Here is a 15,644-nt window from a genome sequence, read left to right as displayed (position 1 = left end):
TTTGAAGGTGGCCATTGGCTGGATATGATAAATAACAGTAGTTTCCAAAATACAAATTTACAAAAAATATTTCATGATATTTTTAATAGAAGTTCAGATATTATAACATTATTTGTCCTTATTCCCCTCTCTTTTGATAAAATCATAATAAGGCAAACTACAGCAGGTGATGCAAAGTATATGATTATTAACCTAGTGACAATGACTGCATTTATTGGACAGGGCTTCAGAAACCCAGAAGAAGAGACATAATTTTCTTTTGTTATTTCTCACAAGATTAATACACTGTAATTTACAGGTAGAAATATTGTAGTCAACATTTTAGTTCCTGAAGCTATCCAGTCCCGTTCTTATAGCTATGGCCTGAATCAGTGGTGGTATTCAGCCAGTTTGCACCACATTGGGTGAACCGGTAGCAAGGATTTGGCATGGGTCACCAAACCGGTAGTAAGTTCTGGCTGGCCACGCCCCAACCCGGTCACCCGGTCGCCGCTGGCTCGCTTGCCCCGCCCGCCCGATGCTCACTCACCCCGCCCGCCTGACACTCGCCTCTTAAGGCATTTCTTTCTTTTTTTCCCCTCCTGACAATCAGCTGTTCATATGATATTCCCCTTGCTGAGGCCCAGACCCCCCCCCATTTTTGCTTTATTGACTCCAGAGGAGCCTTCTGGAAGCAAAAACGCCCCCACAGAGGCTCCTCTGAGGCCAGGAAGGTCCCAAAATGGGGCTGGGGGGCTGTGTGCCCCCTCCAGGCTCTGTTTTTTTTTATTCCTGAGCCCCAGAGGAGCCTTCTGGGAGCAAAAAAGATGACCCCCAGCCCCCCAGAAGGCCCCCCAAAAGGGGGGGCTGTAAAAATAAAAAGACATGCCTGCCTAGTCACATGTCAAGCCCACCAAGCCACACCCACAGAACCAGTAATAAAAAATTTTGATTCCCACCACTGGCCTGAATCCATGAGACAAGGACCTGTCAAGCCGAACTTCCAAGCTGAATTGATTAAGACCTTTTCACACTCTTTCATGGTGATTGATGGATTTGCCATCTGAACTGCAAAAGACAGATCAATTGACCAAAAATGATATAATGACAAAGCTTTTAAATATATATTCACATTCATCACTACATGTCAACACTAGAGACAACATACTCAATTAAACAAATGCCATTCAATAATGTACTATTCCAAACCTTGGGGCTAAGCTGCAATCTCTCTATAGATAATATGTCAAAATTTGAAAGAAAAGGTGCAATACAAACTTGTTTCAAGAAAATCTAGTAAAGGAATCTATAAAATTGTAAGCCACCTAAAACTGAGGGAAAGGGATGGATGGCATACAAAGTAATAAACAAAAGAAAATAAAGTTATAAAGTACATGACCTATAAATTTAAAAATTGGGGTATTGTAGATTTTATTGCAGATGAATGAAACAAAGCAGCAAGGAGCTTTGAAAAGTCCTAAAATAAAGAATAAACATATTCAGGTTTGATCAACATTTAGTAATTACTGTATATTGACAAAGATTATTTTTTCTAATGGTACTAATTGATATTCATCTGTACAAATATCATACCCTACATGCCGCTTGTTTCTACTGCAATGTCTAGATTAAGAACCTAATTTGCAGAGAATTGTGTGGATACACTTGGGGTATAACTAGGCTGCTTAAATTGTATTTATTTTTAAGATCATTCTGTGTATGTGTGTAAGCAACCACGTGGGATTGTCTCAGAGGGTGGGGAAAGTCAAGCAAACCGTCAAAGAAGAAAAGCATTGGCTGATTATACTGTACAAAAGACAGCTAAGAACAAGCATTGATACATTTCAAAATTGGAACTTACTGAATGTGCAGAAAACAAAACATGAAATAATGTAATAAAAACAAGAACAAAATGCTTGCAAGGAAAAGAATTATATGGTCAATTTCTACAAAAGGATTGAGGGAAAAAGTAGTTAAGATAAAACCTGACAATGGATTACAACGGGAAAATTTTTAAAAAGGCTTGGTTTTTGATTGCTAATGAACTAATGAAGAATTGAAAAGTGCAGATTATACAAAGATACAGAAGAAAAAGTAATCATATACTCAGCTGGTTCAAGAACTTCGCAGAAATCGATTATAAACAATGACAAAACACAATCACCAAAATGGAATATCTTAAAAATTATCATGTTTAGTTTAGTTTGGTTTACTTTATTGTCATTGCACCTCGTACAATGAAATTAAATGTGCCACTATTTAAAAATTGGTAGGAACATAGAGTTGAAAAAGTAGTCAAAAATGAGCAGGTTACAATATTGTAGGATTTCTGAATACAAACTGATAAAATTATGGCACATAACATACAAAATTTAACTGTGATTGAAAAGAATAAAGTGTGGGTTATTCCTGTGGTAATACCTGGAGATAGTAAAGTAGAAGACAAAGAATTGGAGAAGATCATTAAGTATCAAAATCTAAATATTGAAAATGAAAGATTATGACATAAACTGGCTGTGTTTGGTCCTAGTGATTATTATTATATTGGGTGCCATCCCCCCAAAAAAATTGGATAGCACTTAGAAAATCTGTGCATTGACAAAAATTCTATTGGTTAATGACAAAAGGCCACCCTGCTTGGAATCACACATATACTATATCGATAAATTACATCATTCTTGAGAAAAACTCAATGCGTGTGAAGGCTAAAAAACTGATAGCTAAGACTTCACATTTTTGTGCATATAATAAAAATCCATGAGTATTTTACTCCTTTTTTCATGGTGACTCTTTATAAGGAATTTAGTTGACTCAATAAAACTCCACCTATTATAGAATTATGCATTACTAGAAGGAATCTCTCACACAATTAGAGTAAAAAAACTTGAAAATTAACATTAATTCAGATGCCTTTTCTTCCATCTTGTAGAGTAAACTTACTTTGTACCAATATATTTTCCACTAAGCATTTGTTTAGATAGAAATTGTGGCCCTAATGTTTTTAGCTTTACTGTGGCTCTTCCTCAAATAGCAAGTGGCAGCAGTGGCTACAACAGCTGACATTCTATATCAGAACACCAAAAGCAAAACCTATACTAGTTTACCTGTTAGCCCTCAGACTATCATAAACTCCAATTCCTATAAGAAATGAGAATATCTTCTATTGGCCAACAGGTCAGAGTTAATGCAATGTAAAAGAAATGCAACAAAGTTGCTGTTGATTCCATGCATGCAACATTTTTGGACCCTTATGGACTTCACTTTTAGTTGTTTGCTCCAAACATCTAGCCAAAGTTGCCACGTGCTGTGATAATTGTGTGCATATGTAGCCAAAGTGCTAGACACAGCAAGACAGCCTTGGCATAAATCTTCCAACGGTTTCTTTTCTATTAGTGTGCAAAAAGTCAATCACTACTGACTAAGTCATTGGCACTCCCATAACTATCTCAGTATGTAGCAAGTCAGCATGGAGCAGTTGAAGGGCAAAATGCTTGCAAGCTTACAACCTATTGCTGTTAGGAAGAAATAATAAAGCAATCAAGTTTTGCATATCCTGGCATCATTTATGATTGGATTCATAAAGGATTTGATTATTCTTAATTCAATCTGCACAGTTTATGTAGCACAGTTTAAGGCAAACCCTGTGCTGCATAATTGAGCTCTATGGTCAGAATGTTCTCACCCTCCCAGAACCCCTTCTCCTTTTCTCATTTTGTCCCAAGAACCACGATATGAAAATCACAGACTCCACTGATGCTGTTTCTTTTAAATATATTGCTTGGACTTTTATCTGCCTTAATGGATACTGTAAATTCTCCAGTCAGAACTACTCAAAATTTCCGCTACCGGTTCTCCAGAACTGGTCAAAACCTGCTGAATACTACCTCTGGTCTGCAGGTTGGACGTGTCTGATCTAGTGGTTAAGGCAGAGGTCTTCAAACTTGATAACTTTAAGACTTGTGGACTTCAACTCCCAGGGAGTTGAAGTCCACAAGTCTTAAAGTTGCCAAGTTTGGGGACCCCTAGGTTAAGGTATCAGCCTAGAAAACAGGAGACCACGAGTTCTAGACCCATCTTAGCCATGAAAGCTAGCTAAGTGACCCTGAGCCAGTAATTCTCTTTCAGCCCAAATTGTGTTGGATATGTCCGTCACCTTGAGATATTTGTAAAAATAATTAAGGTGGGATACAAATAAATAAATAAATTAGAATAATGCAACAAGAAATATGCATCAAAAATCAATGTATCAACACTAAAATGGACACAATTGAAGTGTTAATATCACTTTATAATGCCTTGGTAAGACCACACTTGGAATACTGCATCCAGTTTTGGTAGCCACGATATAAAAAGATGTTGCAATTTCCTTTCTATAGCTTGTTACAAAATATGAATAACAATAGTATTATATATCAGAGACAAATGTCTTAGATCTTAGGCCATACTGTAGCCACTGCACCACACCATCTCCATTTCTAGCCAAAGATTTCTATATGCAGTTAATTGTCTATGAACTGAGTGTCATAACACTTAAGTAAGATAAGAGGATGTTTTAATAAAATCTCAAAGGATTCTACCTTTATATTTTCTGTGCTCCAAAAAGTAACCCTCAAATGATTTTAATTGCATATACTTTCAGGGATGTCTGCATAAGATTAGGTTTAAATTAATCCATTAAATACTTTTTATCTTATTTCAGCAATCCACTATTAGAATGATCAAATGCAAAAGAAGTAGTGATGGATCATTAATTGTAGTAAAGCATTTTCTTTTCAACTCAGTTGCAACACACCACAGCTCTTCTCCTTAATGGATAAAATATAGGAGACAAATTTCTTTGATGCTAAAAATTGCTTTTTAGAATAAATTATAAAATAAAGAACTGTTGAAAAGCACACAAGTGGTTTTTTTAATCAGTTTTGAAGAAAAATCAGAAGAACACACATGTTAAACTGTGGAAACAAGAAGTAAGGCCTGCATAAAGAAATCCTTAGTAAGTGTTTCAACATTGTCATGTTTGTGCAGTTTAAAATAAAGCAGAGCAAAAGAATAAGGAGTAGTAAAACCAGATTAAAAGTAAATAATTTAGAATACCTAGGCAAACATTAAGTTAATTTGGATCTAAAAATAGAATAATACAAACATGTCTTATTTTCAAAGCCAGAAATCTGACAGCTTTCCTATAGCCTGTTCTCTATCATTTTAGATTTGCTTTTTGTTCATTTCTTTCACTTTGTCCTGTTAATTGCAGGTTACCTTTAATCACAAGTTTGCTGTCTGGTCCTGAATACCAGAGCAGGGCAACTTTTGTTCAGAGAAAGTGCTCCATGTGGTCCAGCAGCATGCAGACCACCATTCTCCAAAAAGGCAGAGGCAGAACAAAACAAAACAAAAAATTGAATGGAGTTGAAACAAAGATACAACCAATCTAATTTATATTAAAACCAGCTAATAGATCACACCACTAGTTATTTTTTTTCCTCATGTCATATTAAAATTGCAATCCATCAGCAACTTTTAAGCAGGGTTTTCCATCTAAGGCAGGGATGTCAAACTCGATTTCATTGAGGGCTGCATCAGGGTTGTGGTTGACCTTAGGGAGGCGGGGTGTGTGTGGTCAGGGTGGGCATGGCCAGCATGATGTCACTTATGTCGGTGGGTGCTTGTGGCAGTTCCCGAGTTCTGTTTTCAGCCACGACAGCCTCCTGCAAGCCTCTGCCAGCTAAAACAGAGCTCGGGAGAGCCATGCGTAGCCATCACAACAGAGGTGATATTCAGCAGGTTCTGACCAGTTCTGGAGAACTTGTAGCAGAAATTTTGAGTAGTTCAGAGAACCAGAAAATACCACCTCTGATGCCTTTGCTAGAAACAGGTAAGGAATCCAGGTCCTTGAAATCAGGGATTATCCTGGCATCCCATTAAGAATTATTTGGATTCTAATAGACCTCTAATATGGATATGTCCAGAATCTGCAGTTTGTAATTCCCATTGATTGTACAGCTGAAAGGAGTTAAAGATCAAGAAAATCCAACAGGTTTGTTTGTTATGCCTCCCCAAGGAGAAGTTCTTATGCACAATTTCATGCTCGGCTGGTAGGCCTACTTGGTCTTTGAATAAGGGGCCGTCCAAAAATACTTGGCCACACCAGGACAAAAACAATGCTTCTTTCATTTATATTTAATTAAATATATTTAATTTTAATGTGACAATGTGGAATATTAAAAGGATGATTGTCATATAACTATTACTATGTCATGTTTTTAATATTTCCTGTGAATCACATTGAAATTAAACACCCCTTTGTAACAGACTTTTAGAGAGTGCATATTATTTCGAATCCACTCACCTTAACCTAAAATGCTTGCTGCATGAACTTCAGTGTGTCACTGAAAAACAGTAGATGAAAAACAAAAACATAATTTCTGCCTGTTGACTAGCTCATAATAACATGGTGCTCTGAAAACAAAATGGAAGGGAGGGCCAGTAATCTTACCAGACCTGTCATTCAGTGGTGGGATTCAATTTTTTTTACTACTGGTTCTGTGGGCATGGCTTGGTGGGCAAGGCAGGGAAAGGATACTGCAAAATCTCCATTTCCACCCCACTCCAGGGGAAGGTTACTGCAAAATCTCCATTCCCTCCCCCAGGGGTGGGATTCTACTGGTTCAGATCGGTTCTATAGAACCGGTTGTTATGATTCTGCACAGTTCGGAGAAGCAGCAAATCATGCCCCTGGCTGGCCCTCCCCTCTCTGCCTGCCCCTCCCCTCCTCATCCAGTCACTCCTTAAGGTATTTCTTTTTTTCCCTCCCAACAATCAGCTGTTCCTATGATCAGCTGTGCCGGGATTCCCCTCGCTTACCTACTGCTTTCCACTGGCAGCTTTCCTGAAGCCCAGGAAGGCAAAAACATGGAAGCGGGGCAAAACTCCACCTTGCCCCGCCTCCATTTTTTTCCCTTCCTGGGTCCCAGGAAGCTTCCTGGGAGCAAAAAGCCCCCGGAGGCTTCCCTGAGGCCCAAAAGGTTCCAAAATGGAGCACAGGGTGTTCCCCCCCATGCTCCATTTCTTTTTCTTCCTAAGCCCCAGGAGAGCTTTCTGGGAGCAAAAACACCACCCAGGAAGCTTCCCTGGAGGCCCCAAAATGGAGTGTGTCTGGCGGGTGCTGTGAACCCCTTCCAGGCTCCAGTTTCTCTTCCTGAGCCCCAGCAAAAATGCCCTCTAGGAGGCTTCCCTGATGCCCAGAGGGCCCAAAAAATGGGGGGAGGGCTGCCAAAAAAAGGAAGAAGCCACACCCACCCAGTCACATGACCACACCAATCTAACCATGTTCACCTAGTCATGCCTACAGAACCGGTTGTTACAAAATTTGAATGGGGGAAGGATACTGCAAAATCCCATTCCCTCCCCACCCCACTAACCTCCGTTCTCCTGTTCAGGAGCTCTGTTCTCCTGTTTGGGGCAACAAAAGAAGACCCAGCCGATCAGCTGGGACTCGGGAAGCAGAAAATAGATGGTGGCGGGGCCAGTCAGAGGTGGCTAGTTTACTAGTTCTCTGAACTAGTCAAAATTTCTGCTACCGGTTCTCCAGAACTGGTCAGAATCTGCTGAATACCACCTCTGCTGTCATTTCCATAAAGCGAACAGCATTCAGTTATGTAGTTTGTATATCTAACAACAGCTTTAAGAGGACAAATATTTTATTAATTTAATTTAATTCATGTAATTTATATGCCATTAAGCAACTCTTTTGAAACATCTATTCTGGAAATATTTTAAAATATGGTGTTCTACTTCTTGCCATTTGTTTTTTAGATTAAGTATATTTAACTTACTTATTTTGTATAAATAAAAGAACATGTTTAATATTATAGTGCAAGGAACTGGCTGACACTGCAAAGTTTCCTTTCCTTTCCTTTTTCATTTCATTTCATTTTTTTATTTACTTTCATTTCCTTTATTTTCCTTCAATGCATTATTGACTCCTGGTAACTGGTAACCCTGCAGTTTTCATGCCAATGTTTTTTCCCGAAGTGCTTTGATTTTCCAGCTAAGTTAGGATTAGAACTCACAATCTCCTGGTTTCTAGCCTGGTGCCTTTACCATTCTATCAAACTGGCTCTCTCACTGTTACAGAGATAGATTAATTACATGATCTCTATCATCTCTCTATGGTTTTAGGCTAAAAGATTTCCCCCTTTTTAAGGAACCATAAGACAACCTTTCTCTTTCCCCACAAATACACATGAATATGTTCTTGTGATTGCATCTGTTATTTCTTACTCAAGGGATTCATTATGATATTTATACATAAACAAACCATACTTGTGTAGATCCTGTTAGAATATATGAACATCTGGAGTGACGCTTTTATGAATCTTAGCAAGCTATCAATCACCATCAATCAATGTTTAAAGAGAACAAGTACCTTTAGGTGCAATTGTGACTCCCATCTTGTGTGTTCTGCTGAATATGTTGCTTAAGTAGAACTAATCTAAATTTTATTATAAAGTAGATAACTCTTGCAAATTACTAATACATAATGTGTCACTTTCACTTAGGTCCAAAGTAACTGGTACCTGACAATAACAATACCAGAGTTTCTATGGATGGAAATCTGTTATTAACATAACAATACAAGCACCAGAGTGGAACAAACTGGGTGGTTATAAGAGTTCCAGAGGTTCAGCAAAAGGACTGATGAGTCATCCTTTAATTATTTAACAGAATGGCATGAATGTTTGTATGTTGAGCCAAGAAAGCACATGGTTTATCTGTTTAAGTTATTGATTGACCTGGCATTGATTTAAAACTGAGACAGTTGTTGATAGGAGACAAATTTGCAACTATTAAAAAAAAATACAGGGCAAAAGTTGGCAGGCAGCAGCTAGGATTGAAACAATGGTTTGATTACTTCTATCTTCCCTTTCTGTAAATCAGTGATCCCCAACCTTTTCTACGCCGCGGCCCGGTACCGGCATCAGCTGGGCGCCGCCATCTTTTTTTGATGAAAAAGTGCTTCCGGTGACCTCACCGGAAGCACTTTTTCATCAAAGAAAGATGGCGGCGCTTAGCGCCTCGTGAGCTTTTCCGGTAGAAATGGCTTTCTACCGGAAAAGCTCACCGGAGCGCTGCGCCGCCATATTTTTTGATGAAAGCGTGCTTCCGGTGAGCTTTCCCGGAAAAGCTCACCGGAAGCACTTTTTCATCAAAAAAAGATGGCAGCGCCCAGCAAGCCAGTGGCCCGGTAGGAGTTGTTCCGCAGACCGGTACCGGTCCGCGGACCGGTGGTTGGGGATCCCTGCTGTAAATCACAGAAATTGAACAAAATGGAAACAAAGCAACTATTTCTTTGCAGAGCAAATTACAGATCTATCTCCACTGATCTGGATCAGAGGCAAAAGCTTCCCCTTGACATTACCCTAGGCCACAGTTTGTTTGACTGAAATTGGAATGGATTTTATTCATTCCAACTGGCTATTTTCACACAAAATGGCTTATTGCATTATAAGTATCTGATATTTATTACTGTACTTACTGTTTAGGAAAATAACAGCAATGAATAGATATAGTGACTGGTATTATTCATTACTTCAGGTTGGACCTGCATGGGGGAAAGTGGCCTTCAGTACCATCAGTTATGTTATCCTTTTGTTCTGACTGCAAGGATGCATTGTTATAGGTCTTCATCTGGAATGAACAGTTCTAGATGGTGGTTGTGTGAGAAGAAACAGCTCAAATTGTAGGGTACTTCACTGTTGGCATGTTGCAGTGTTCCACCTTTTTTCTCTTACTATTCAACATCTACATAAAACCACCAAAAGAAGTCACCTATTAGAATGGGGTGAGGTAGCATAGATGCAAATGAGGCTAATATATATCAGTATAGCTGTCTTACTGCAGGCCAATAAGGAGATGCAGTCAAAATCTTGTTTCAGAATCAGAAGGCTTAAATTTAATCCCAGCAAGATAAAGTGGCTGTTGATTCTTGGCCTGGTTCACATGCTTCAGCCATCACTCACCACCTCAGGAGAGGTGGTAGGATGATTTGAATTGGTTGGCCCCATCCACGCACACATGCCTTCTTCCTTTTAGAGACTGAGTCCCACCAAGCCACGCCCACCAAGCCACCCCCACAGAGCTAGTAGGGAAAAAATTTGAATTTCCCCCCCTGCACAGATCCTTTAGATTTGTACCCCATCCAAAGCAATCTCTGAAGTAAACGATGCAGGAATTTCTGATCAAATAGTAATTCTGACTTGTTGAGATTCATACTAAAATTGTTTTTCCACATCCTTTACAGCTGCCAAACACAGGGTCAGGGTTTCCACAGCATCTATGCTTTAGCCTGGGATAGCAATATATATTCAAGTATCATCAGCATACTGACAACATTTTATCTCAAGTTGGTGGATGGTATTTCTCAGTGGCTTCATATGACTGTAAAATGAATCTAAGTGAATATGAGCAATTTTAGCTGTGAAGAACTTTGAAGAACTGTCATGGCAACCAGCAGGATCATTGTCCCAAATCATTCCTTCCCACAGAGAACTAAATTAACCTGAACAGGGTCCCTGAATGCAAGTCTGCAGATAAAATAAGAGCAGAAAAATAAGAACATTTTGTCACTCTTGACACCACCATTTGGTAGGCTTGGAGTTGTAGCTGTGATTAGTTAAATGCATTCCCTTTTTTCCATTGCCACTCTGGGAGTCTCTTCACTTATTTCATTTCCTTGGGCCCCTCAATAAACCAAGGAAAGTCCAGTATCAAGATACAGAAAATAGTTATTCAGGAGCAGACACTTATAATGCACTTAGCATCTTCCTATTCTAGAAGGTGGTAAGGCTCATGCAGAAATGTCTGCTGGATCATTGGGTATATCCTCAAACAACAACCTCTGCTAGACAATGTCAATGGATCCATCACCCTTAGAGATATCAGGCATGGCCACTGTGTGTAGCTATATCCAGTGGTGGGATTCAATTTTTTTTACTACTTGTTCTATGGGCATGGCTTGGTGGGCGTGGCGTGGCTTAGTGGGCATGGCTTGGTGGGTGTGGCAGGGGAAGGATACTGTAAAATCTTCATTCCCTCCCCACCCCTGGGAGAAGGTTACTGCAAAATCCCAATCCCTCCCCACCCCACTAACCTGCTTTCCAGCTCTGTTCTCCTGTGCAAGGCAACAAAACAAGACTCAGCAGATCAACTGGAACTCAATGGGAGGCAGAGAATAGATGGGTGCGGGGCTAGTCAGAGGTGGTATTTGCCTGTTCTCTGAACTACTCAAAATTTCCGCTATTGGTTCTCTAGAACCGGTCAGAACCTGCTGAATACCACCTCGGGCTTTACCAAAAGTGATGTTACTGTGGCAAATCACGCGGCATCAGTTCTTAGGAGAACACTAGGTCTAGCAAATGATTACCTATGTGAGCCAAAGCCAGGTAATGTGGGATGAGCCCATGGACATTATAGTACCATGATATAGAACCATGGGACGATGAGATGAGCCCATGCAGGGATGGGTTTCTACCGGTTCTGTCCATCTCTATAGAACCGGTAGCTCTGAAAGGCAGCAGACATAGAACCGGTTCTATGTCTGCTGATGTTTTTGCCCACCTGCCCGCCCGGGTTCTTACCTGACCTTTATTTTCTGCCTTTTCAACTTCAGCTGCTGCACGAGGCACAGCTGCAGTTAAAAAAGCAGGAAAAAAGTCCTTTTTCAAAGGCTGCTTCTCTGCACGCAGCATGCTGATGACGATTTACAGGCGCAGCGTGCAGGGAAGCACATCAGAAATCACCGAACCTCATAAATCAACGAACCGATAGTTAACCCTGTCGGATCCCACCCCTGAGCCCATGGACATTATAGTACCATTTCTGGAATCACCCCAACTAAAATCCAGATGCCTAGGAAAAGCCACTCTAAGAAACAAGTTGGGAAGTACACCAATACTGAAGTACACCAATACTGGCCTAATTATTCTTAACAATAATAACTGGATTTATTTGGTTAAATTGTTTATATACAGTAATGTATATGGCAATTAGCAAAAGAACAAAGAAACAATGATACAATTAAAAACTCAACAAAATTAAAATACTTCAGAACAATATATCAAAAAGTGATGAATAAACAAAATGCAATAGGTTGAAAATTAAATTAAATTAAAATTGGGTGTGGCTCATTTATTCGAAGAATCTAATAAATAAAAACACATTTTAAAACATAGTTAAAAAGAAACAGGCTTAACTGACAAGGGAAAAGCATTCCTGAAGATTGGTGTAGTCAGTGAAAAGGTCTTACCCAGAGGTGGGATTCAATTTTTTAAACAACCGGTTCTGTGGACGTGGCTTAGTTGGTGGGCATGGCTTGGTGGTCATGTTATTGGCTGGGCATGGCCAACTCAATATTTTTTTTTATTTTTTATTTGTATTAAATAATTTTTATTCATTTTCTTTTTCTTTTTTTTACATCGTAAAACATCATGGTATCAACAACGTTCTTGGCATCTATACAAGATTTTGATTTAAAATAATACATTAAAAATAATACATCATAATACATTATACTGCGTTTATCTACTATTAAATAATATCTTTAGCTATAATTACTATTCTTATATCTTTATATGGTTTACAAAATTTTATTTGACTTTCTTAAGGGTTGTTTCAATTAACATTTTTGTCTCCCTTCTTGGTTCTGTTTTTTAGCCATTTATACCAATTGTTCCAAATTGTAAAGAATTCAGAGTCGTCTTTTTCTTTCAATTTCATTGTTAGCATATTCATCTCGGCACTTTCTGTTACTTTGTGTATTAGTTCTTCACTAGGGGTATTTGGTGTTTTCCATACCTGTGCAAAGGCTATTCTGGCAGCTGTTACACTAGGTATACACTAGGTATACACTAGGTATGTAACACTAGGTATTTTACTTCTTTTAGTAGTCTTTCTTTAATAATTCCTAATAGGAAGGTTTCCGGTCTGAGCTCAGTATGATAACCAGTAATCTCTTTTAACCAATTTTTAATTTGGATCCAATATGTCCTGGCCTCGGGGCACATCCACCACATGTGATAAAATGTACCATCAACTTTTCTGCACTTCCAACATTTAGGACTCATATTGGAGTAGATTTTTGCCAATCTTGTTGGGGCTAAATACCATCTATAAAACATTTTATATATGTTTTCTTTGTATGAGGCAGATACCGTTAATTTATAATTTATATTCCATATTTTTTCCCATTCCTCTAATTCTATAGTATATCCAAAATTCTGTGCCCATGCAATCATTTTGACTATTTCCTCTTCCATTTTAAAATCTAATAAATATTTATATATTTTAGTTATAAGTTTTTGTTCCGGTCCCATTAATATTTTATCTAGTTGGTTCTGCCCTTTGTCAAATCCAAAATCTTTTGAGTCTTTTTTATATTTATTTTGAATTTGCAAATATGGCCACCGATCAATTATAATTCCATTTTCTTTCAGTTCTTGGTTTGATTTTAATTTCCCTTGGCTATCTAATAGTTCTTCATAGCTTACCATTTTCCGTAGGTCTAATTTATTTGGATGTATTATGGCTTCCATGGTTGACACCATCATGGGAGTTCTGTATAGTGTTTACCTTTGATTTTTTTTCCAAATTGTAATCAATGAATCAATTATTAGATGTTGATTGAAATAGGTATGTATATTACTTTTATTTTCCCACAAATATGCATGCCAACCTATCAAGAGGTCATGTCCTTCTAATGTTAAGATTCTCTTGTCTCTTAATTTAATCCAATCTTTAATCCAACTCAACACTGCTGCCTGATAATAAAGCTCCCATTCTGGTAGTCCTAGACCACCTCTGCTCCTATTATCTTGTAATAGTTTCATTTTAATATGTGGCCGCTTGCCCAACCAGACAAACTTGGATGTCATTTTATTTAGTTCAACAAAAAAGATTTCCCTAATTTAATTGGAATCATTTGGAATAGATACGTTAATTTTGGTAAGGTATTCATTTTCAACATTGCTATTCTTCCTAATATAGACAGTTTCAATTTGGTCCATCATTCCAATTCTTTTCTGATTTGCTTAATAAGTTTGACATAATTGTCCTCTTTTAATGATGAACATCTGGGTGATATCCAAATTCCCAGGTATTTCACCTTTTTTACTATTTGCAGTCCTACTATTTTCTAATTCTACTTTCTGCTTTGTTGTACAGTTTTTGACTATCATCTTAGTTTTATTTTTATTTATTTTAAATCCTGCTACTTCCCCAAATTTTTCTATTTGTTGCAACAATATTGATCCCGAATTCATTGGATCTTCCACTATAAGTACCAAATCATCAGCAAATGCCTGAACTTTATATTTCTCATTTCTAATCTTAATTCCATAAATCTCTTGGTTTTGTCTGGTTGCAGCTAGCAACACTTCTAAAGACAAGATAAATAACAGAGGCGATAATGGACAACCTTGTCTCACTCCTTTTGCAATTTCAAAACCTTCAGTACGGTCTCCATTTAATAATACACTTGCTTTTTGATTTGAGTATATTTCTTCTAGTGTTTTTTCTATATTAGTGCCAAAATTCAGCTTTTTAATTTGATATAGCATGAATTTCCAATTAAGATTGTCGACTGCTTTTTGTGCATCTAAAAAAATTAAAGCTGCCTGTTTTTCTGGATGAGCTTCATAGTATTCAATCAAATTTAGTACTGTCCTAATATTGTTTTTAATTTGTCTATTTGGCAGGAAACCATTCTGGTCTGTGTGTATAAGTTCACTCAAAATTGGTTTCATTCTTTCTGCTAATATTGTCATAAATATCTTATAATCCGTATTCAGTAATGAGATTGGCCTATAGTTCGCAATTAATTGTTGATCAGTGCCATCTTTTGCAATTAAGGAGATGTATGCCTCGGACCAGGACCTCGGAAGTCTAGCTTGCGTTAATGCCTCATTATATAGTTCCAGTAATATTGGTTCAAATATTTCAGATAAATTTTTATATAGTTCGCCTGGTAAGCCATCCGGGCCTGGTGTTTTATTATTTTTTTGTTTTTGTATTGCCTTTTGTAACTCTGTTAATGTTATTTCTTTATTAAGTGCTTCTCTGTTTTGTTCTGAGATTGGGCTCAGACCGTTTCCCTCCAAAGTAGTATCTAATGTTTTCTTCCCTAACACCTTCTTGCTCATAAAGCTCGCCAAAATACCTTTGCGCAATTCTCTTTTTCTCCTCCATCTGATAATATACTGTCCCTTCCTCATCCTTGAGTTGCTGAATTAGTCTTTTCTCTTTCTCTATTTTTAATTTATGGGACAACCACCTTCCTGGTTTATTTGCTGATTCAAAGAAATCATGTTTAAGAGTTTTTAAGTTAGGTGCATTTTCCTCAATATCTGTCAAATTTAGTTCATGTCTAATCATCCCTATTTCTTTCTTAACTTCCATATTCTTTGGGTCTTTTTGGAGCTCATATTCAAATTTTTTAATTCTTAATTCGTTCTGTTTCTTCCATTTTTCTTAGCTATAGAGGCTATTGATATGCCTCTCATGAAGGCCTTTGTAGTGTCCCATAAATTTTGTAAACTAGTATGTTTCTTTAGATTAACCTTAAAGAATGTTTCTAACTCATTTTTCATTCTTGAGATATATTCTTTTTCCTT

At 37.9% G+C, this 15,644-nt stretch overlaps 1 protein-coding gene and 1 long non-coding RNA gene across 2 annotated transcripts in view; one reads left to right on the top strand and one right to left on the bottom strand.

The window, feature by feature from the left end:
- Positions 1-5,235: 5,235 nt before the first annotated feature.
- On the bottom strand, positions 5,236-7,599 carry LOC148130558 (uncharacterized). Its single transcript, XR_015749885.1, has 3 exons — positions 7,398-7,599; positions 6,326-6,365; positions 5,236-5,336 (listed from the first exon to the last, which is right to left on the bottom strand). It is a non-coding gene; the product is annotated as an uncharacterized LOC148130558 (long non-coding RNA).
- Positions 5,670-15,644, top strand: part of LOC148130557 (uncharacterized) — a 71,526-nt gene continuing 61,551 nt past the window's right edge. Inside the window, exon 1 of the mRNA XM_087967200.1 lies at positions 5,670-5,851. Coding sequence (XP_087823326.1) covers positions 5,725-5,851 — 127 coding nt within the window. The 5' untranslated portion in view covers positions 5,670-5,724. The remainder of the gene's footprint in view (positions 5,852-15,644) is intronic.

This window comes from Notechis scutatus, chromosome 5 (assembly GCF_049901735.1).
Source record: "Notechis scutatus isolate UNSWTSFEM ecotype Mainland chromosome 5, rNotScu1.2, whole genome shotgun sequence".
Classification (NCBI taxonomy): Eukaryota; Metazoa; Chordata; class Lepidosauria; order Squamata; family Elapidae; genus Notechis; species Notechis scutatus.
Note: the sequence above shows the minus strand (reverse complement) of the source record. Positions and strands in the feature narration are given on the sequence as shown.